At 38.3% G+C, this 23,813-nt stretch overlaps 1 protein-coding gene across 1 annotated transcript; it reads left to right on the forward strand.

The window, feature by feature from the left end:
• Positions 1 to 10: 10 nt before the first annotated feature.
• Positions 11 to 19,798, forward strand: NDUFS3 (NADH:ubiquinone oxidoreductase core subunit S3). The gene is made up of 7 exons (XM_087720911.1): positions 11 to 168; positions 1,009 to 1,074; positions 4,143 to 4,240; positions 5,889 to 6,038; positions 15,655 to 15,780; positions 18,469 to 18,588; positions 19,550 to 19,798. The coding sequence occupies exons 1-7, from the start codon at positions 126 to 128 to the stop codon at positions 19,721 to 19,723; spliced, it is 777 nt and encodes a 258-aa protein (XP_087577037.1). The 5' UTR covers positions 11 to 125; the 3' UTR covers positions 19,724 to 19,798.
• Positions 19,799 to 23,813: the final 4,015 nt, after the last annotated feature.

Raw genomic sequence — 23,813 nt, forward strand, 5'->3', positions numbered from 1 at the left:
GTCGCGAGACTTCCTCTACGTCGGGCCAATTGGAGGAGCCGCCACGCTGCGCAAGCGCACGATGGATCGGCGTTGAAGTCCTTGAAAAATCTAGCCTGTGAATTGGGCTTTCTGAGACGGTGGGGATGCTTGCGGCAGTTCGAGGGCTAGCCCGGGTCGGGCTAAGAGGTGATCTTGCTTAATTGCCTGACTCTAATGGGAGAATTGGGTGAAGTTTCTCTTCGCTGGTGGGGCAATGTTGGTTATTAGTACTGTTGGTAGAAGGGCATCGATTGTTATTTCTGGAGGACATGTCTTTTTCTTCCCACGGGTTGCCGGGTAATGTAGTTCGCTTAAGGAGGTTAGGGAACTGTCACCTAGTCTTTATCACTCCCTCATCAAAACTACAATTCCCGTGAGTCTCTAAAGATGGAGCCATGGACAGTTACTGTACCTACCGTAGTGGGAACAAACAGTTCTTTCTATTATGAACATAAACTTCACCGTAGTGTCTCTTCCTTGTTCTGTGGATTTGTTTTGCTCTGGGGTTCCTAAACTTATATTTGTCCACCGTTTTAATCTATTACAGTTTGGAATATAATCGATCTATCCCAAATAAATGTACAAATTACAGTTCACGTGTTTTTATCGTACTAAAATGAAAACATATTTTGGAGCAATGTGATTTTATTCTGTTTTCCCAAAAGAACAGTGTTAACAGAGCATTTCTCCATAGAAATAGCTACAAGAAAATTCATTTAAATCCCACATATATAGTCTTTGCTCCTTAGATGAGAACAATATTTCAACATAACATTTTTGTATATGAATCTCTAATCTATGAAGCAGTAGTACTTTAGTTAATAATAGTTGTTCTGAAGTCCTTTCACTAGCATTATCTTTTCAGGGATTTCCTGTTGATTATCCAATGGAACATTAGCTTTGACCTGCTTCCAATTGTGGACCAATTCTTTATTAGCATAAAGAATAATATATAATTTTATAGACTTTTTTTTTTCAATTTTGTAGCTGCTGGGCGCCCTGCAGTCCTATTGCAGACCCGGTTTCAAGGAAAATCTTCTGCTGAAACTAAGCGTAAGTCTGATTTACTTAATATTCAAGCAGCATTTTCAATATGGACAGTTTTGGTAGGCCAACAGTCTATTTCAGTGCATCTAAAATATTAATTTTTTGAGTGGCTAAAGGAATTCCAAAATATTCTATCTAATTCCTTTTTTCATTTTTCATTTTCCCTTTATTTGTATGCCGCCCTTTTCCCTGAGGGGACTCAGGGCGGCTCACAGTTCAAAAAAGGGGGGGGGGGAGGACAAACAATTTTCCAACATGAAGACAGTACAACATATTAAAAAGAAAACACAACAGTCACACAATTCGAGTGGGGTTAGAATCTTAACCCCAGGCCAGCCGGGACAGCCAGATCTTTAGAGCGGCGCGGAAGGACTGGAGGGTGGTGAGGGTCCGGATCTCCACGGGGAGTTCATGCTTAAGATCCTGCTAACACTGCAGTGTTTCCCTAATTCTAAATGTTAAGATATTGCTGGACTATAATTCCTTTTTATTGTTGCTTGGGATTGTGGAATTTGTAATCCAACAATATATGGACATCCTAGAATGGAACCGCGAGTTCCTTCCTTTTATGTTAATATATTTAACTTTCAATCATTGCAAGACTTTATGTTATAGTTTGTGGCCAAGTTTTTAAAATATTAGGAATTTTTTTAATGGTTTTTATGTCTGAAATATCTCAGCAGAAAAAATAATTACTTTTTTTTAATATTGTTAATTGTTTTTTTTTAAATATTAGTATATCCTGAACTAGTTTCTGCAGGCTATAAAAGATTGGGAAGGGAGATAAAACATGCTCAAATTAAATTTTAGGACAAAGGAGTTACTGAAGCTCTAGTTTGGTTTCAGTGAGATTTCTGGACGAGGTTGCACTCTCCTTCCAGGTTTCTGGATTAAGAGGACCTGGTAGCTCAGTGTGAGAAGGCTCTGACTAAGGTAGCCTTTTTATAGGTGCAGCTGATACAACTGTACCTGCACTATGGAGCAGTGATGCCAGTGACCTGTGGTTACACAGTTAGATTACTGCAGTGTACTCCATATGGAGCTATCCATAAAGATGATGGAAAAGGTACAGGTGGCATAATTTGCGTCAGACTAGCTGCTGATATACACATTACATTTTTGGCAACATGTTCTTTGGCTGTTGTATTAATTATTTATATGTTTCTGAACTGAATTCAGAAGTACTACTTTTGACGTTTTGCATGGTAGTTCATCACCATGCACTAACTTGGTGTACATCCAGGATGCGGTGGTTCAATGGGATGCGCTGGCTCAGTGACTAAGACGCTGAGCTTGTTGATTAGAAGGTCAGAGGTTTGAATCCCTAGCACCATGTATCGGAGTGAGCTCCCGTTACTTGTCCCTGCTTCTGCCAACCTAGCAATCTGAAAGCATGTAAAAATGCAAGTTAAAAAAATAGGAACCACCTTTGGTGGGAAGGTAACAGCATTCCGTGCGCCTTCGGCATTTAATCATGCTGATCACATGACCACGGAGACATCTTTGGACAGTGCTGGCTCTTCGGCTTTGAAACAGAGATGAGCACCTAGAGAACCCTAGAGACAGGAATGACTAGCACATGTGTGAGGGGAACCTTTACCTTTTACCTACATCAAGTTACTGATGAGGTTCTATTTTTCCTTCAGAAATAATTACTTCTGTTTGAACATCATTTGAGAAACCACTCAGGGTTCACTTGGGAGTCTCTCGGGAATAGGACGGCATACAAATTGAATAAACTAACTACTACTACTTCTGCAATAAGTAAAGGGAACTTGGACTCTCTTTCTCTCTTGTTGCCTGCCTCTGATGTTATGGATCTCCTTAACTCTTACAATACACCTGAACCTTTGTATTGTCACTCTTCTCCAAAGCCCATATTTGATGTATGTGATTTTTTAAAAAAATGTTTACTTGTGTTTAAATCATGTTATTGTAAACTGTCCAGAGTTAGCAGATTGTGGTAACATTCAAGTAATATAAAGAAATGTGCATTTGTTACCCATTTATAAATGTTGAAAAATTTACCGTAAAAACCGTTTTAAATTTGTCTCATTGAGGATGACTACAGTTATCTTCCCACGTTATCTCTGTAGAAAGCTGAATGTTTCAGGCAACAGTCCACAGTGAAAATAAAGTTCTTACTTCATCTCAGCCTCTGGTCCAAGCATAGTTGGAATAACTTTAAGCTTGCTTTAGATATATAGTAACACACTAAGCAGTGGTGAAAGATTACTGGCACATATGTGCTAATTGTTCCTGACTCTAGGGGACAGTGCTCATCTCTGTTTCAAAGCCGAAGAGCCAGCACTGTCCGAAGAGGTCTCCATGGTCATGGGGCTGGCATGACTAAATGCTGAAGGTACATGAAATGCTGTTACCTTCCCACCAAAGATGGTTCCTATTTTTCTACTTGCATTTTTACATGCTTTCGAACTGCTAGGTTGGCAGAAGCTGGGTGACGTAATGGGAGTTCACTCTATTATGCGGCGCTAGGGATTTGAACCCTCGAACTGCTGACCTTTCTGATTGACAAGCTCAGCATCTTAGCCGCTGAGCGACCGCATCCCTTTCCTGAGTAGTGACAGGGAAAAAATTCAGTCAGAAACCTATGGCCCAGCAAACCAAATTGTTTGTATTCATTGACTATAACTCAAACACAGCATGGCTAACATGCTAACCTAATAGGAAGGAATACATAACAATAAGTCCATATGGATGTGTTTCTCTGCAAATATTCCAATGTTATAATGTAATTTCCATTGTGCCTGCCTTTTCTTTGTCTTGCCTTTGAAATGTAGTAAGCAAAGTTCTGGTTCTCCTTTCACTCACGGTCACTCGTTAGAGTGTCAAAGGGCTCCAGTAAATACTGTATGATTGCTTGTAGGCATGCACATACAATTATGTTGTATTTTCAAAGGGTTTTAGTTACTTTACGTTAGCCCGGTTTTGGCCCCAACTATTATTTTTATAACTTGTTAATTTTACTTTTTAATTGTTTTTTTTTTAAATTAATAAGACCAAAACATGAAACTCTTATTTTTCTAACTTACCATTCTAAACTTTATTTTTAGCCACAATTAGACCCAAGGATGAAATAACACAGAAACAGCTGTCTGCCTTTGGAGAATATGTTGCTGAAATTCTGCCTAAATATGTTCAACAAGTCCAGGTGAGTACTGCCAATTATTTGTCTTATACTAGGAAATGCCAGCTCACTTTGGAATGAAAATGTGCACTAAAGCAGTGTTTCTCAACCTTGGCAACTTGAAGACGTCTGGACTTCAACTCCCAGAATTCCCCAGCCAGCATTCGCTGGCTGGGGAATTCTGGGAGTTGAAGTCCAGACGTCTTCAAGTTGCCAAGGTTGAGAAACACTGCACTAAAGAGTACCTATGGTAGAAAGGCACAGTAGTGCAACAAGTGTTTAAATTACTTTCAGTTGTCATAATCCAACTAATCCAATTTATGTTGTTTATATCATTGCTATCCTGCCTTTTCATAAATAAATGTGTTAAGTAGTATTTAAATGAGTAGTAATGAACAGATGAAGGACGTAGTGGCTCAATGGGTAAGGCGCACAGCTTGTTGATCAGAAAGGTTGGCAGTTTGGCAGTTCAAATCCCTAGTGCCGCATAACGGAGTGATCTCCCGTTACTTGTCCTAGCTTCTGCCAACCTAGCAGTTCGAAAGCACGTAAAAACACAAGTAGAAAAATAGGAACCACCTTTTGTAGGAAGGTAACATTATTCCGTGCACCTTCGGCATTTAGTCATGCTGGCTATATGCCCACGGAGACGTCTTTGGACAGCGCTGGCTCTTTGGCTTTGAAATGGAGATGAGTACCGTCCCCTAGAGTCAGGAACGACTAGCACATATGTGCGAGGGGAACCTTTACCTTTAATGAGCAGATAAGGCATTACAGTGGGAAGCAGGAATCAATCCAGCCCTGGATTAAATATTTTTACTTAATTGTTGGAATTACTCTGCAACTCTTTTGCATTGGCCATCTAAAACTGGCAGATAATTTCAGAACCTCCTGGGAAAAAGTAACGGAAAAGACATAAAGCTATCATGAATTTTATACATGATGCCATATATATATATAGCAATAGCAGTTAGACTTATATACCACTTCATAGGGCTTTCAGCCCTCTCTAAGCGGTTTACAGAGTCAGCATATTGCCCCCAACAACAATCCAGGTCCTCATCCTTCCACCTCGGAAGGATGGAAGGCTGAGTCAACCCTGAGCCAGTGAGATTTGAACAGCCGAACTGCAGAACTGCAGTCAGCTGAAGTAGCCTGCAGTGCTGCATTTAACCACTGCGCCACCTCGGCTCTACATATATATGTATGTATGTATGTATGTATGTATGTATTCATGCATGTATTGTGTCACATGCCATATGTGTTGCATTTGTGCTGATATATATATATATATATATATATATATATATATATATATATATATATATATATATATATATATATATATATATATATATATATATATATATATATATATATATATATATATATATATATATATATATATGTATACAGTGGTATTTATCATTGACTTTAAAATTCCTTCTTCCATTCTTTAATTACATTTCTATATATGTGCTACCACTTTAAACCCTAGTTATTTTTATACCGGGTAGATTAAATTATTGGCATAGTGGTGGCTTTAATTTTAAGATTGTAAATTTTGCTAGTCAATGACTGAAATAAAAAATTAGCACTAAATGAGCCTGCTTAGCATTGCTGTTTTCATAAGCTAATCCCTTTAATGTGTTACTTTTTCTTTCTCTACCAGATAACATGTTTCAGTGAGCTGGAAATTTTAATTCATCCAGATGGAATCCTTCCTGTGATAGCTTTTCTGAAAGAGCACACAAATGCCCAGTTCAGAAACATAGTTGACCTGACAGCAGTCGATATTCCAAGTCGGCAATACCGTTTCGAAGTAAGATCTACATTTCAATATGTAGTGCCTGTAGAATTCTATGATACGTTTAACACAAAGGCTACTAAGGTTAAAGGGTTAGGGTTAGCTACTGGTTGTATAGCTTGTCTGTTCAGAAAGTATGAAGGTATTCTTCTTGCATATTCACATACTTAAGATCCACCTAGCTTCATGTTTCCTGACTTCCAGGTGTCCTATCAGGAAGTTTTGGGACAAAGGTGTTTTCTTCATCTTCTGTAGATGGAAATTGTTACCATTGCAGAAATACTTCTCATATTATGAACTACATGATGTAAAAAAAAACCCCCACCATTTATTTTGTAAAATTTACAAGAAAGTTCCTTGGTTGCTTAAAAATTTGCTTAAAAAAACAGTGATGGCTGTTTCTCCCTCCCCACCAGGAGGTATTATATAAAACTTCATTTGACTATAGCTTGGAAAAAAGGATTAGCATCTCTGTAATGATTTGCTTGTGTAAGTTTTCTTAAATGAATATGACAGCCATTTAGTGCAAGGCAGTGCATGAGATTCAAGGATACAAGGAGAAGATTCAGTGGTGCATGAGGTATGTGAGGGAGGTGCATGAGTGTATGAAAATGAGTAAAGTGAGTGTTGGGGAAGGTGCATGAGGGTGGTGCGTGGAAGGTATGGTGAAGCTCGGGGAAAGTGCACAAGCCTCGTAAGGAAGGTGCAGTTCACCTAATGTGTGTGTGTGCACTGTGGAAATTAAATCTTCACTGAATCCATTCAAAACAACCATGCCTGCTGGGCAATGTTTTGATAGAGTCCTCATCTGCTCTGCTCATTCTTTCAGTGTTTTGAGAATGCTGTGTACCTTAGCCTGAATAAGAAGAAGGCTGATTGGCATCCTCTTTTGTATCTGATTTTTGATTCAAAATATAACATGGGCATTTTTTGCTGTCTTATAACTGCTCCTGGATTTTGGTGATCTTTTCATCACCTTTCTGATCTTTTTCCTACCCATCAAAACTGTGAAGATGGTGGAATGGGCCAGTCCTTCTTGTGCTAAAATATTCACATTCTTTCTGGGATCATACGCTTTGATGATCTTCACCTTCAGATCAAATCATTTAAGTTTCCATTGCTTCTTCTTCAGCTGAACTGGACCATTTTCTCTTTTCCTTTGAAAAGATTGCAAGCGAAAATAAGTGTTAAGAGCCCATTGCAAAATACTCTAGGTAAAGAGAAAGAGAGCTGAAGATCCTTAAACAATAATTAACTGGTTCACAACAATTTATCTTCTGCGTTAGAGTTTGGGGAGGCAATAGTGTTTTCCTTGCCTGCTAAAAACTTCATTTCCTAGATATAGCATATGAGGGATCACTACTAGCAGACTATTTTAAATATTCTGCTAGCATATTTTAAATTTGTTTATTTCTTATATTAAATATTTGGTTGTATAGCCTGCTGTTTTTAAGTGGCTCCCCCCTTATGGTCAGTTTGTTTACATTATAGCCTATGCTTATGCAACCTATTTTTTTACTATTGGAGAGAGCAAAAAACTGTGATGGCTGGAGTTTACATACAATCCATTGTGAGGAAAAACAAGGTTTCATGGAAAGGGATAGAAAGTCTTAAAAATAGTTTACAGAGTTGAAGATCAGAAGTTTAGAGAACAGACAGACAATAACTCATATAGCAATATTCCTTCACTGGTTATTTTATCCTCTTACTATGGAGATGATCTCTGTCACACTCAAAAGCACTCAAAAATATATAATCCTCCCCTTCCAGCAGAAACAACAAAAAATAAGTTGGAGGAAGGTAGTTACATTGAGAAAGGAAAAGCAAAGAGGAAACAGAGAGAGAAGAAAGAAGGAAGGAAAGAAAGAAAAAGAAAGAAAGAGAAAGAAAGAAAGAAAGAAAGAAAGAAAGAAAGAAAGAAAGAAAGAATTGACATATGTACTTGTACCAAAGAAGGGAGAGGCAAATGAAGGAAAATTTCCAAATACAAATTTGCTACATAAACAAGGTTGCTGAATAAATACTGGTAGGTTTCAAAAAGGACAGCAGGACATGCAGTCAGATTGCTAATAAAAGATGGAGCATGGAGAGAATAAGAAATGAAAGGAGAAGAAGAGGTATTTGTTTAGATGACTACAACAAAGTCTTTGTGTAGAATGTAGATCAGGGATGTCAAACTTAGGGGCCGGATCCAGCCAGCAGGATGCTTAGATCTGGCCCATGGGGCCACCCTTGAAACAGCAAAGGACCCGTGAGTGGCCCTCCAGAGATCTGTTTTCGCTGGCAGAGTGTTGCCTGAAGTCATCACAGCTGAAAACGGAGCTCGGGAGTCTGTTTTCTCTAGCAGAGCGCTTGGGCCGCCAAAGGCACCCCCAATACAAGTGATGTCGAACTGGCCACACACGCACACACACCCACACCCGAGGTCAAACAATCCTATGCAGCCCTCGATGAAATTGAGTTTGACACCACTGATGTAGATCATGCCACAATGTGGAATATATTAAGCTTAGTAGTTGTCAGAACCCCCAATATTTATAATTAGAATTTAATTTCTTATTATAAGGAAACAAAATAGTTCAGAACAGGAAAGAGGATGAGCAAGAATGTATATTGTTTCTATAACTTTTAATTTATGTAGTGAATATAAGAGTGACAGGGTCGAAAGAGATGATGGCTGCAATTAAAATTACATTTGAAAATATTAACAGTTGGAAATATATGCAATTGACATCACTTTTTTAGCTAAATAAATCTTAGATTATTATGAAAGTAAAAAGTAAAAAATGCAAAGTGAATGTTAAGTATTAAAACAACAAGGGTAAAGTCTGGCATTATCAAGATGAGCGGAGATCTGTGAAACCATGTTTCTTCTACAGTATCAGAGGATTTTTTCAGTTAAAGTTAAAAAAAAATAAGCCAATAAAACACTTATATCAGAGAAAGTAAGATCTGTCTTCCATCCTATTTTGGATGTGGGTGTATCAAATTGTTACTGTCAAAGTAGAAGTTAGTGAAACAAGTACTCTTGATTCTCAGCCAAATAAAGTTGCTTGTAAACAAAGATTAGATGACAGTTTGCTTCAGAATCAAGAAAAGATCAGCCGGGACTTCCTGGGAGGAGCCTACTGGTGGAGGCAGCAAAAAATCAGCTGCCTCCGAATTCCTGGCTACGTACCTGTTTAGAGGATCTTCCATCTGACGTCTTATCAGGTTTTCTTATCCTTCAGGCAAGAAGGAAAGAAGAAACTGTTTTGCTGGCAAATGCTCTTCGATTTTTGCAGCTTTTGTGCTTGCAAGGAAAGGGGGGCTAGCCCAAGGCAGAACGGCTGTCCGTGCTGGGAACTTCAAACTGCCTTGTGCAGGACAAAGTAGGTCTCTCCCACTCTGCTCTAAGTTTTGTTTGATTTATTCTTATCACGAGCTGGATCCGTTTACTGTGGACAATAATTGCTTATCAACATTTTAGCTTCTTTTCTTTTTCTCCTCCGAAAAATTATTTACTCAGAGGCTTCTAAAATGGCGCCGAGCAGGCTGGTTTCTCCGGTAATAACGAACACTTTCTGCTAATCTCACAAGAATTCAAAACAAAAGAGATTGCTTATCACTTGTTTTGGTTTCACAACAGAAGAATTTTACTCCTTCATTAACCTTGCTTATTTGGAAGTTAAATGGTGATGAATCTGCTGAATGGTCTGGTTACAATGTTTACTCACTGAAAGTTTTGCCAAGCCTTAAACTTCAAAATAAAAGCCTCTTTATTTAAAGCTGCATATTTAGGCAATAGAGTTTTATTAACTGCAGGCAGATAAATTTTGAAATGGCCTCAAAACCAAATATTAACTTGAAGTCGTCACCCTCTACTTCCAGGGGCACATCCTCAGTGCCTGGCACAAAGCTGCAGCCTCCGCTTCCTACGCCCCCTGCTGGGGATGTGTTAACGAAAGAATTTTTCCTGAGTAATCTAAGCGAGGCTCTTAATGCACAGACAATTAAAATGGAAGATAAATTTAGAGATAATAGAGAGGAGAGAAAAGAGGAAATAAAAGAAATGAAAGAAGAAATTAAAAGTGAAATAAAAGGACTTAAACAGGAGCTGTATGAGAAATTTGAGGCTAAGGTTGATAAAATTAGAGACGACATGCTGAGTCTTGTAACTGTATTAACAGAACATATTTCTGGAGTGGAAGATACTCTAGAGGTTCTTAATGATGCCAATACTAACTTGACATTGAAAACAGAGGTGGTGGAACAAAAAGTGGAAAATGCTGAAAAAGAAATTATTATGATACAGTATCGACAAATGGAGTTCGCATTAAGAGTAAGGGGGCTGCGTGAGGAGAAACAGGAGAACCTGAAACAGACCCTATCGGAAGCTTTTGACCGCCTGATGGGAAGACCAGGGACCAATCAAGACTGGCGAATTGACAAAACTTACCGCGTTAACTCCTGGCTGGCAAAGCAGAAGCAGCTTCCTCGAGACATCGTTATATATTTTACTACAAGAGAGTTTAGAAATATGGTACTGCAACACTAAGCTTCAAATTGGCGGTCAAGACCTGGCTGTTTTGAAAGAGATACCACCTCAAATGTTAAGAGCCAGAAGAGACTACGCTTTTTTGGTCGAAGAACTCAGAAATCGTCAGATACAGTATAGATGGGATGCACCATTTGGCATCATATTTACATTTGATAAGCAAAGATACCGCCTCAACGCTGTATGGAAAGCCCGAGATTTTTATTATAATATATTGAAGGCCGGACACCCTGCACCATCTGGACCTAGAGAAAGACCACAAGAAGGACAGGGTAGACAGCAAACTACACAACCACCAGACAAGATGGAGCATCTCTCTTCTCTAGAAGTGCAAGGTGCTATGGAACCAAGACCTAGCCGCATGACTACTAGACGTATGGAGAAACAAGCTAAAAAGCAACAGCATCAACAATCATCGGCCATCGATCAAGGATCTACAACAACAAATCTGGAAGCAATGGGAGGAGCTAGACCTAAGGTTAAACAGGCCGTGCAGGAAGCTCTAAAAATGCTTCAACCAACCAAAGATGACAACTAAGATTTTAACATGGAATGTTAACGGACTGAACTCTCCACAGAAGAGGAAGAAAATATTTCATTATCTCAAACAGTTTAAGAACGATGTAATTTGTTTGCAAGAAACTCATATCAAGTCAACTGATCAAAAATATTTGATCAACTCAAAACTTGGTCAACATTTTGTAGCTTCTGCTATGGAAAAGAAGAATGGTATAGTTGTATACTTAAGAAAAGACATGAAAGCTGAATTAATAGAAGCGGATCCCTTCGGAAGATATATTGCTTTAGACTTAATCTTAGAAGGGAAAAAGACATTACTTTTGGGAATTTATGCTCCCAATCAACAGCAAGATAGATTCTATAGAAATCTTCATGCTAAATTAGTACAATGGGACTATAGTTCCTGTATACTATTGGGTGACTGGAATGGAGTGATAGACACTAAGAAAGATAAGAAGATTTCCCGCCTAAATACCAAGATGCGAGCAAAGTTACCCAAATCTTTCTTTGACATTATGGATGATTTTGAATTGAGAGATATTTGGCGAGAAAGAAATGCAGAGGAATGCGACTTCACTTTCTTCTCGGACAGGCATCAATCCCTCTCAAGGATTGATTTTATTCTAACCACTAATGATTTGCTTTCTAGGGTCAAGAAAACAAAGATTGCAGCTAGGATCCTTTCGGACCATAACCCAGTTTGGATGGAGTTGGGAAGGGTAGTGCAGGCAAGAAGGTCTTGGAGATTGAATGAAAACTTATTTAGATATGAAAAGTATATTAATGATTGTAAAAAATTACTATCTGAATATTTTGTTTTGAATATGAATAAGGGTACATCTATGGAATTTGTATGGGACGCAAGCAAAGCGTATATGAGAGGAGTTTTGATGAATATAAATAAAACACATAGAAATAAGCAAGGGTTAAAACGAACAGAACTGGAAGAGGAAATTAAGAGAAAAGAGCTGGAGTTAACAATGAACCCAGACGATACAAAGGTTAAGGAAGCTATTAACATATTAAAATCTCAATTTGACATGTTGATCTCTGACCAGGTGGCTACTAATCTATTATATGCAAAACACAATACTTTTTGTAATGCAAACAAACCTGGCAGATGGTTAGCTTATCAGATTAGGAAAAAAAGGAAAACTCGAAATATATCTAAACTGATTTACAGAGGGAAGGAGGTGTTTCAACAGGAAGAGATCCAAAAGGCTTTCTGGGAATTTTTTACAGAACTGTATAAAGGGGATAAAATTAATGGTTTAGACATAGACAAATATTTAGACAAAGAGAAAATACCTTCAGTTAGAGAAGAACACAGGCAAAAATTGAATCAACCAATAACCTCGGGGGAAATCCTGCAGGTAATTAAGCAATTAAAGTCAGGGAAAGCACCAGGTACAGATGGCTTGACAGCGGTTTACTATAAAAACTTACAGTTAGAAATGGTAGAACCTCTTAGAGAATTATTTAATATGATTCAAATGGAAGGTAAAGTTCCTCCATCTTGGAAGACAGCGTTTATATCTTTGATACCCAAGGAAGATCAAGATACTACTCAACCCAAAAATTATAGACCTATTTCATTACTGAATGTAGATTATAAAATTTTTACTAAAATATTAGCAAATAGGTTAATGTTGGTCATTCAACAATTGATACATACGGACCAAACAGGTTTTATACAAGGGAGACAGATGAAAAGTAATGTTAGATTAATTATTAATGCATTAGAATATTTGGGAAAGAACAACCAGATTCCTGCTGCGTTTATATTTTTGGATGCTGAGAAGGCCTTTGATCGAGTTAACTGGCAATTTCTGTTGAAGATACTGCAAAAAATGCAGATAGGAGATAATTTTTTACAGTCAATTAAAGCAATATACCAACAGCAAACAGCACAAATCATAGTCAATGGAAGTCTAACAGACTCTTTTCAAATTGGAAAAGGTACAAGACAGGGCTGTCCTTTGTCCCCATTATTGTTTATTATAACTTTGGAAGTATTGTTGAATAAAATACGGGGCTTGGATGGTTTAAAAGGGATCAAGATTAGGCAGCAAGAATATAGAGTCCGCGCTTTTGCGGATGATTTGGTCATAATATTGGAACAACCGCAGGAATCTAGTATGGTTTTAATGAATATGATTAATCAATATGGTCAAGTGTCGGGCTTTAAAATAAACTTAGGAAAAACCAAAATATTAGCTATAAATATGAATATTAAACAAAAGGAAGAATTAGGAGCGATGCTAGGATGTGAGGTAGTTAAAAAAGTCAAATATCTTGGAGTTAACATTTTAACTTCAAATGGGAAATTATATAAGCATAATTATGAACCACTTTGGCATAGTATACAGACAGAGATGAAAAAATGGGAGAAATTGCACCTATCTTTGCTGGGTAGGATAGCGGCAGTGAAAATGAACATTCTACCAAAATTTTTATTTCTCTTCCAAATGTTACCTATACTAAAAAAAGATGCGAACCTTTTAGAATGGCAGAAGGGTATCAACAAATTTGTGTGGGCAGGAAAGAAGCCGAGGGTAAAGATGAAAATAATGCAAGATGTACGTGAGAGAGGAGGATTGAAACTACCTAATTTAAAACTATATTATGATGCAGTGGCATTATCTGTAATTAGTGATTGGATTCACTTAACCAATGATAGAATATTGAACATTGGGGGACACGATCTGCTATTTGGTTGGCATGCTTACCTGTTATTCAACAAAAAATTGGATAAGAACTTTAAAAGTCATATTTTAAGAAATGCTTTATTGCGGGTCTGGAAGAAATACCAATATAAATTAAATGACAAGATACCCATGTGGGCAATTCCTAGACACGCAATTGAAAATATGAATACAGCACAAAAACAGGACAGAATTACCTACAGACAGCTTCTTACCTCGGAAAGGGGGGTATTACAATTAAAATCTTTAGAGGTATTAAAAGAGGAGAAGGTAGTTCAAACATGGTTCCAGTATGGGCAATTACAGGCTAGGTGGAAAATAGATCAAAAAATTGGTTTTATTCAAGTTGAGGATAATCTGTTTAAACAAATAAGAGATCAAAGCTTAATGCATATAAAGAGGATATATAATGTATTAATACAGATGGATTCGGAAACAGAATTAGTTAAAGATTGTATGATAAAATGGGCTCAAAATATTGAGGAACCAATAATGTTGGATACATGGGAAAGAATTTGGGTAAGAAATGTGAAATTTACACAAGCTCAAAATCTGAGAGAAAATTTTTACAAGATGTTCTATAGATGGCATTTAGATCCTAAAAAGTTGGCTTCTATGTATCCGAATGTACAGCCTAAATGTTGGAGGTGTGGTTCTCTCGATGCTACATACTATCATATATGGTGGACCTGCCAAAAGGTTAAGGCATTTTGGATAAAAATATGGTGGGTCATGCAAAATGTTTTTAAAAGAAGGATAAAGTTTAGTCCTCAGTTATTTTTACTAGGTATATGTACTGACTTTACAGTGGTAGAGACCAATTTGATTCTGCACCTGATAACTGCAGCAAGACTGTTGGTGGCACAATATTGGAAGAAGGAAGACTTGCCTACAATCCAAGAATGGACATTGAAAGTAACAAACTTAGCTGAAATGGCTAAAATATCGGCATATCTCAAAGATCATTCAAATGAGAGATATAAACGAGACTGGAAAAAATGGATTGACTATATACAAAATAAATACGGGACTAAGAAATTCCAGTTAGCCTATGCTTAAGATCAGAAATTATTTAAACTGTTAAAAGTCAGTTCAGTAAGAAGAAGCTAAGGTCAATCTAGAATGTCATTAATTTCTTTATTTCTTTTTTCTCAATAGATTTTAGACTGTGTTAGTTAAAAATCCATACCGGGTACGGGTTCTGGGAAGTCGGGGGGGGGGGAAGGAGGAAGGGGGGTGGGGGGTGGAGGGAGGGAGGGGTACACACAACAAAAAAAATAATTGTACTTCAATGTCTTAATGATTGACAAATGATGACATATTTGTGTTTTTTTTTAAAGAAAAAATAAAAATAAAAAAGTTCAAAAAAAAAAAAGAAAAGATCAGCCAAGGTTGATTTGCTCGCAGAGGAATCAGGGCAGAATTTGATCCTTGTGTTTCCACGTGTGCATGCGAATGGATATGTTTGTCTGTTACTCCATGGGTGTGTCCGTATAGCTATCTAGGGTTTCCTATATACTTCTAGATTCAAACGTTTTTGATCTTATCTTTTATGAGTTTTCTGTGTGAACTAAAGCCTGGACCTTTGTGAAGCCTTACTCCAGGTTTGGAGGATAATTTAAAACAACTCATAATGATTTTACAGGTGGAGCACTGTTCAATTTAAGAGTGTCTGTTAAATGTCTCTGAAAAATAATTTAATATTGATCTGCACTTGACTTATTTGCACAGATATTATCCCTGTTGAGATTTATCCCTTTACCCTTGGCCTCCCCCCCCCCGCACCTTGTCATTCCAATTTTGATTTTGTCGATTCATGAGTTTGCTGAGCAAGCATCTTTTAATCCATCATTTCAATTCTTTGTCATAGATTGTCTACAATTTCTTATCTCTACACTATAATTCCCGAATTCGTGTGAAAACATATACTGATGAATTGACACCGATTGACTCTATAACACCATTGTTTGAAGGGGCAAATTGGTATGAAAGAGAGGTAAGCATTAGGGATGATAATCCTGGGAATCTAGTAAGGAATTGTCTTCTTTCCCATTGCCGTTTATTAACACATTTGAAAATATTCATTCATTCATTTATTCAAGAAAATTTATATTGTTGCCCAACTCATTCACAGGAACTTTGAACAGCTTACAGTAGTTGAGCTTCTGATACCAACATTGCTTAAAGTCCCAATAGTGCTGGCATTATGACTTCGGTGATATTATTCCTTATTTGCAGGTCAGCCATTCTGACACTTGCAGTCTAGATTACTGGTAAATCTTTTAGAAAGTGATAAATGTTCATTCCTTCCTTTTTCCCCCACACATGCTAATATTCTTATTTCAAGGAATGTACTAGTGCTTCTGTACTGTGGAATACCTTCTCAATGATGCTGATTATATATTAGAAATGCAATCCAAAATCTACATATAAATACAGAGGAGAATTTTGGTTGTCCAAATCGTTTTTCTGTCTCTTTTGATGAACAAATGTTATCTTAATGGTAACATTTGGGCTATACCAAATGAAAAAAAAAGAGTTTTATGTTGACTCGAGCCAAAACCAAACTGGGTAATTCAAATAAGCATCATTTTTTTCATATTACAGAGCCAATTTCTGTTAGTGTTGCAAAAGGAAAGTATAGCATCATAGGTGAATGGCATGCCAAGATAAGTTGTGATGGGACATATTTGATTACTCTAATTTAAATCTTTCCAGATGTGCAGGATTTGTGTTTATGGGTTTAGGGATCAAGAAATTGTCATGATATACAGGGAAACGTGACAAGAATAGATAATAGTGTTTATATATAATGCATCTTTTCCAAAACTGTGTTTAGTATACTTAGGGATTAGGAAAAAGGAGAATAAACATGTTTTAAATCACACTTAGATTCCATTCATTTTCAAATATTTCCCTTCAGTTTGAACCTGATCTTTTGTATTTGTATTTGTATTTGGTTTATTTGTATGCCGCCCTTCTCCAGGAGGGACTCAGGGCGGCGAACAACTCAGGGGGGAATGGGAACATAAACACAGTACACATAATTAAAATACACAAAAATCACACAGCCATACCAGTCGAGAGGGGAGGGGAACTCATCAACCCCAGGCCTGCCGGCACAGCCAGGTTTTGACGGCTTTCCGGAAGGCCTGGAGAGAGGTGAGGGTCCGGATTTCTGCAGGGAGTTCATTCCAAAGGGCCGGAGCTGCTACAGAGAAGGCCCTCCCTCGGCTAGTAGCCAGATGGCATTGGCTGGTGGACGGAACCCGGAGGAGGCTGACCCTGTGAGATCTAACGGGTCTTTGGGAGGTAATTGGCAGCAGGCAGTCTCTCAAGTACCCAGGTCCAATACCATGAAGGGCTTTATAAGTTACGACTAGCACTACCATTTTGAAATGGCCCGCTTTTTATATATACAACTAACTTTTAGAATTCTTTAATATATCAGCATGGAATAATTCCTTTTAATGAAATACAGATCCATTTTGAATTTCGATTTTCATCAAGTTGATCCAGTTGCTGCTCAACAAATAAAGTTAGCTGTCATTTGTATTTAGGCTTGGTTCTTTGCTAATAGAGATTCTGCTTGTAAATTACCAAATTTTATATTGGAGATGTCATCTTTCCATTTTACAGATACTTTGTTGAAAGCAGAACTATTTTTGCTTTCATTGTTTGCACACTATTTTGCTAATATTGCTAACAGGGTGATTTAAATGGATTAGTATATTTCCCCCCCCCCCCACACACACCTTATTTTATATATAACTTAAGGCAGTGAATTTAAGGCAGTTCTTTATAATCCGGCTTCCTATTTTCCCCACAGTGCTATAAGGTGGATTGTCCTAGTTCAAAGGCTTTCGTGCCTTTTTTTTAGGCCAGCATCTTTACTACTATACTAACCGGGCTTTCTATAATGAAATGCACAAATTGTTCCATGGGCAAACAATGTGGTACATGGAATAGCTGGTTTGGGGTGGCCTATTTATACAAATGGAATGAAATGGGGGTACTCTGTTCCAGGCAGAAATATTAGCATAAGAGGGAAAAATGAAGGACATCAGTGTCTTCTGATGGAAAATGGGAAAGGAGGCTGGTAGGGCACACCATGCTGGGATCCTGGCAGCATCAATTGAGGGCAAGGAAGACATACAAGCTGCTGGGAAGATGGGAGTGAGTGAGACAGGTGAGTGGAATATACTGTGTCAGGAGTTGCAGAGTGGCACCCACCAGCCGTGGCCCATGCAAGCCATCTAGATTTTGTTTCATCTGAAACCTATAACAGGTAATGTATTTTCTGGAATATTATTTTTGCCAAACTGGATGATCTAGTTTGTTCCAGTTTCCAAACAAAATGTTTTCCCCATTTTGTGCTCACCCCTGATGATTTACTTCGACAAATGGTGAATCAGTGGTTCTGTTGGATGCTGCTCAGAGTAACTTCTGGTGAGATGGGACAGCTATATAAATTTAATAAATAAATAAAACAACTGGTACTTTTGTAAATCTCAAGCATTTGTTAATTTAAGTTCCAGTTGTTTCTATCAGCTGCCTACATTCCTAGCAATTAATAGCTAATATTTCATGTTTGGGAAATCATAATCCAAATCAGAGAAATCAGACTAGCGTTTGTAAAGTCAACATACTGAGCTGTTCACTTACCTGATTTCTGTTTTTCTAGGTGTGGGATATGTTTGGAGTATTCTTTGCCAACCATCCAGATCTGAGGCGAATCCTTACAGATTATGGTTTTGAAGGCCATCCTTTCAGGAAAGATTTTCCCCTTTCTGGATATGTGGAGGTATGAATAAGATAATGATGTACGAAGTCATTTCACAACATCCATAATGTGACTTTTTTAATTCTGAAGAATAAAAAACTGGGCTTCCCATGGAATTCTGTTGTGAGGTAGACAGGAGAGCAAGTAAGAACGGGCTAATTCAGGAGTGGGAAAACTGTCATCCCTCACTGTCCATCTGGGTTGGAGGCGGCTGAATGGCAGCAACAATATTTGCACCACCAGAGATTCCCTCTTCCCTCACCGATTCTCCATTCGAAAGCAGAACCAGCAAACTGGATCTGAGGAGAAAATGGCCATCCCCATATAGAGAATCTGTCGTCACCCGCATAACTAATATTTTGCAGGCAAATTTAGGGTTTAAAATGCAAGGATGAAATAATTTCCCAAAGCAGCTTTGAGCAAACCAGCTTCCTTCATCTTCCTGAACAGTGCACTGACCTGCTGGTCTCCTCTACAATACCTCATAATAACAAACATAAGCAAAGCAGAGCCCATCTGGTCCTGCATTGCAGAGGCCACCCAGATACATTCAGGAAGCTCATAGATATACAAAGGGGATGATAAGTCTTCTTCTGTCATTGTTATCTGGTAGCTGGTAGCTACTGAAAGTATACAGTTGCGGTTTGCCAATTAGGAAATAGTTTCAGAACAAACAGCCAGATCTGCTATGGGCTTCCACAAATGCTAGTCATACTCCACTTCTAGATTGAGCCTACAAATGAGAATTCATTCATTGGTGGGGATGTGAAGCCGAGGACCGGGCATGAACATGAAGAGTAGCATCCCAAAAAGATAGCGACAAGGGAGATTTTATTGGCAAAGATGACATTTTAGTATTGAATAACAATCCACTTGTATATATCAAGGGGAAAAATGACTTGCAAAAAATCAAAATGCCTCTTATAGCCACCTTTGATAGTCTAGCCCTCCTTTCATTTTAACGTTATTTCTCCATTATTAGGTCAGGTATGATGATGAGGTGAAGCGAGTGGTCGCAGAGCCACTGGAATTGTCTCAGGAGTTCCGCAAATTCGATCTGAACAGTCCTTGGGAGGCTTTCCCTGCCTATCGCCAGGCTCCCCAAACCTTGAAGATAGAACCAGGAGAGAAGAAAGGAGATGGGAAACAACAGTGAGAAGGGGGGACGGGTACATTTGCCACCCCTCTGCCGAATTACGTATTTATATATAATAAAAAGAATTAAAACTCAGTGTGAAGTTTCTGCTTATGTCATGTATGGGAGAAATTGAGCTTTCTGATTGGTTGTGAAATGAAAGAAAATGTTATCTATAAAGTGAATTGAGTTAGTTGCTAATTGCGTGGTGGCGCAGGAGTTTGAATGCAGTATTGCAGGCTAATTCTGCCAACTGCGAGGAGTTCAATTCTGACTGGCTCAAGGTTGACTCAGCCTTCCATCCTTCCAAGGTTGGTGAAATGAGGACCCAGATTGTTGAGACCTGTATCTGTAAACCACTTAGAGAGGGCTGTAAAGCACAGTGAAGCAGTACATGAGTCTGAGTGCTGTTGGCTATTGCTATTGCTAAGTCAACCTATCAGTCATTGGCTCTGTGGAAGAGCCTGAGGGGTTTCAGCTGGTGGTGGTGAGTGTTGAGGAATAAAGAAGGGGATAGACAATGAAAGGGGTTAAAGGAAAATGAACATATAACAAGTGGTGAGCTGAGCTTCTCTTTGAGACAGCAAAAAAGCCTCCAGGCAAAGAATGGGTGAGAAGATCTTCAAGGCTTTGTAACCATTCATTGTCGCTCCATTTTGATTTATGTTTTCACACTTTTGATAAAAAGCTGTCAGGTGGGAACCTATAACATAGAAGGGAATGTGTGTCATTCTGAATTATAGCTGTAATCATGCAGCCACCATTACTTGGAACATTAATCAGAATAGCCTTCCTGGGGTTTCAGTGTCTATTACTGAGGAATATGGGAAGTCATGAGTGAGATGCTCACCATCTGCCAGCTCATACATGCTTTTTAAAATGTGCAAGAGATTCCAAGCTTGAAATGGTTGCTTCAAATTGGGAACAGAATTTCATGGTTTGACAGCATTTACCTTATACTTGGAACGAAACATGCTGCTTCTGATCTTAGCTTGAGGTAAAAATGGGGCTGTTTCGAGGAGAACCTTTAATCCTGTGGTTTTGTAAATCGCAATCAGCTTGGATCTTAGTTTTCCTTCTCAGCAAAGTCAGAAAAACAAGAGAAGCTAGTTGCATGTAGACTGCTGTTGGCAAAGAATAGAATGAGAAGAGTGAATGGGAAAAATAACTGCTTATTTAACTACCGTATATGCTTAAAGACAGATGCTTGCTAGGTTCTAATCGCTTGCCTGACGCAAGTAAGGAGTTACATCTGCAATTTTGGATGACCACTGCAAAACAATTACTATTTAAAACTGATCTTAGCTGCCAGCCAGCTATTACAACTTGTGATTGATGTGTGCAATGGACTGTGCTGGGCATGAATGTTGCTAATGATGCTATTCTAGTGTTTAGCTTGTAACTTGCAAAATGCAATGAATACCTGATCTTGTTGATGTGCTAAAATATTATTCTTTTGTCTGCTTGTTGAGTATTGGTGCCAGATTGTTAAGTACAGAATTGTGTCTATAATTCCGCACTGGGAAGAGAAAAACAGCTTGAAGCCAATAGTTAAATAAGTTTTTTTCTGTTTGCTGCTGTCCATGGGCTCTGTTCAAGTGAATAATTCCACGTACAGTTCTTTGCTGAATTTCTGTGAATGCAAACAGCCTGGAAAATGTGTGTTTAAAGCTTTGCTTCAATTGTCTCCTATGAAAATGTAAAAAAATTCATTTAAAAAATAATAATCATCTCTTTCACATTTTTTTCTGTATAGAAAAAAATTCTGCATAAAATTCTATTGATTCTGTAATCAAGATGGCAAAGTCTTGATTTTACTATATAGATTTGGATTGAAAAACAACAGAACAGCTGGTTTGCTTTCTTCATTCTATCTGTTCCACACACACTTGAAATGTTTCAAATTTTCTTCCACATGGAACACATGAGAGAGTATTTCAAGTTTTGTTTATTTGGAACACATCCAATTCAAAACATTCTGATAAGTTATTTTGAGTATAGTGAGTATAGAAAGTTACACTTAAAGAAGGATGTTATGATAAAGTTGTGGAGAATGAACTGGAAGCTGAAAAGTTTTGCAAGCAAAATATTTAACTTGACCTCAAATAATTAAAAGAGTTCCTTCCCACTGGGATTTAGAGCCCAGAACAGCGTCTAGAAGGCAGATGTTTTAAGTTACATTATTATTTAATGCACATTAAATGTTAGAAATCTGCAGCTGCATGGGAAATTTCTAGAAACAACAGAAGTCATGCCGATTTCAGAGCTAAAAGTGAAGCAACTTAAGGTGATTGGATGTGGAGATAATCAATCACAAATACTGTAAGCTTTGTTTCTAAGAGACTGGGTGCATGAATCTTCCTCAATCTCTTTCCCCTTTTGTAGATGATGGGAAACAGCCACACCATCATTTTGGTTTCCAGATGTGGTAGAAGAAAGTTATGTGGCTCCCTTAATTCCTACTGTCTTGAGCAACAGTGGATATAATTGAATATATATGGAGTGATTGTGGTTGGAGAAGGAGAACACTTGAACTTTTTGCAGTATGTTTGCAATTTTGTAGGTGAAGCAGATTTTCCTTCCTACTATTCTCATCAGTGGTGAAAGCACTAAAGATAAAGATATGGCAGTATATCATTTTTAATAAAGTAATTTGTGCCTTCTTTCAGAATACCAGGGATGAATAAAGAGGAATTAAATAATGAGCCAAAATTATTACCATGTGAACAATCTATACCAAAGGTCCCCTATCCCAGGGCTGTGGCTTATTTGCAACTGGGCCCCGTATGCGTGAGCATCTTGTGCGAGCTGAACTGGACTTCCGTAAGTTGAACTGCATGCGTGGCGACCCACTGCTCACACAAGTTGAGCTGAGTGTCCGCCTGTCCGCTGCTCACACAGCCCTCTTCCCCCTTCTGCTGGGCCGCCAAGCTGCAAAGGTTGGGGACCACTGATCTATACAATAGATATGAGCAGACATTTCATCCACAGAGTTTCTCAGGTACACCTCAGGCTGGAGAATACATGCATTAGATGTGTATTTTTTCACAAATCCCATTTTTGTCATCATATCCCTCCCACTCTGTTGAGAGAAAATTGAACAGCCCTCTCTCAATAGAGGGGGAGGGATACAACATCATCTATCTCCAGTTTACAACACAGTCCTTTAAACAGTTCCAAGGCTTCACACCCATTTGCATTATCCAGATGATCCTGAGGACACAGATGAACCTCCAAGTCGCCTCAATGACCCTCTAAAAGACTGCAAATGACCAGCTGTCTGCAAGGAATATAAATCTTTCCATTGCCCACCATCCAGTCAGAACTGAAGAAGCTTCTTGGATGAGAAGCAAAACGTCTTCAAAGAAAAACCAGAAAATCCAGATGCCTCTTGAAAAACCACCTTTGGAATGTTAATATGATTGTTTTATATAACACATTTAATAATTTCCCCCGTCAAGCCATTTGGTAGCAACTTTGGAAGTTGGGGGAGGTCATTCCAAACCTTTTGAGAGTCCCAAGCAACCTTGGAGTCTCTGTTTATGCATCTCATTTCTATTGAAAGGGCGATGACTATGCTGCCCACCTTGTGGCAACCAAGTCTTAGTACAGTCATGGCAAATCTTTTGCCCTCAATGTGTCACAGATTTGAAAAATACCTAACTTGGTTTTGTTAGTGTGTGCCTCAGGATATGATGTTTACCTTTCAAGCGGCGGTGTTCTTTTGTTGACAGGCTTCTGAGGCCTACCTGAGGCTACTTCAGTCAAGCGAGGCCTTTGTCTTTGAAGCAGTTTTAGCAGTTTTAGAGAGTTCTGCGACCTCCGAAAATTATTCAAAATTAAATACTGTTATTTTTCAGACTATAAGACATACCGGAGTATAAGAGGCACCATGGTTTTGAAGAGGTAATTTTTTAAAAAAACGTTTTCACACTCTGCAGGCCTTCCAAACCCTCTGCACGCCTTGTTTTGGGGGGGGGAGGAGGGGGCGTGCAGAGCTTTGGGAGGCTCCTAGAGTGCTCCTGGGGCTGGGGAGGGGCTAAAATGAGCCAAAACTGATGCATTTTTTTGCCAAAAAAAACAACATAAAAAAACATTTTCACACTTTGTA

This window comes from Thamnophis sirtalis, unplaced genomic scaffold (genome assembly GCF_051295495.1).
Source record: "Thamnophis sirtalis isolate CommonGarterSnake01/CBP01778 unplaced genomic scaffold, rThaSir2_p1.2 scaffold_1, whole genome shotgun sequence".
NCBI classification, from domain to species: Eukaryota; Metazoa; Chordata; class Lepidosauria; order Squamata; family Natricidae; genus Thamnophis; species Thamnophis sirtalis.

Coding starts and splice junctions, on each gene's coding strand:
- NDUFS3 (XM_087720911.1), top strand. CDS start 126: ATGCTTGCGGCAGTTCGAGGGCTAGCCCGGGTCGGGCTAAGAG. Junction 1,075..4,142: donor ATCTTCTGCTGAAACTAAGC/GTAAGTCTGATT, acceptor CTTTATTTTTAG/CCACAATTAGACCCAAGGAT. Junction 4,241..5,888: donor AATATGTTCAACAAGTCCAG/GTGAGTACTGCC, acceptor TTTCTCTACCAG/ATAACATGTTTCAGTGAGCT.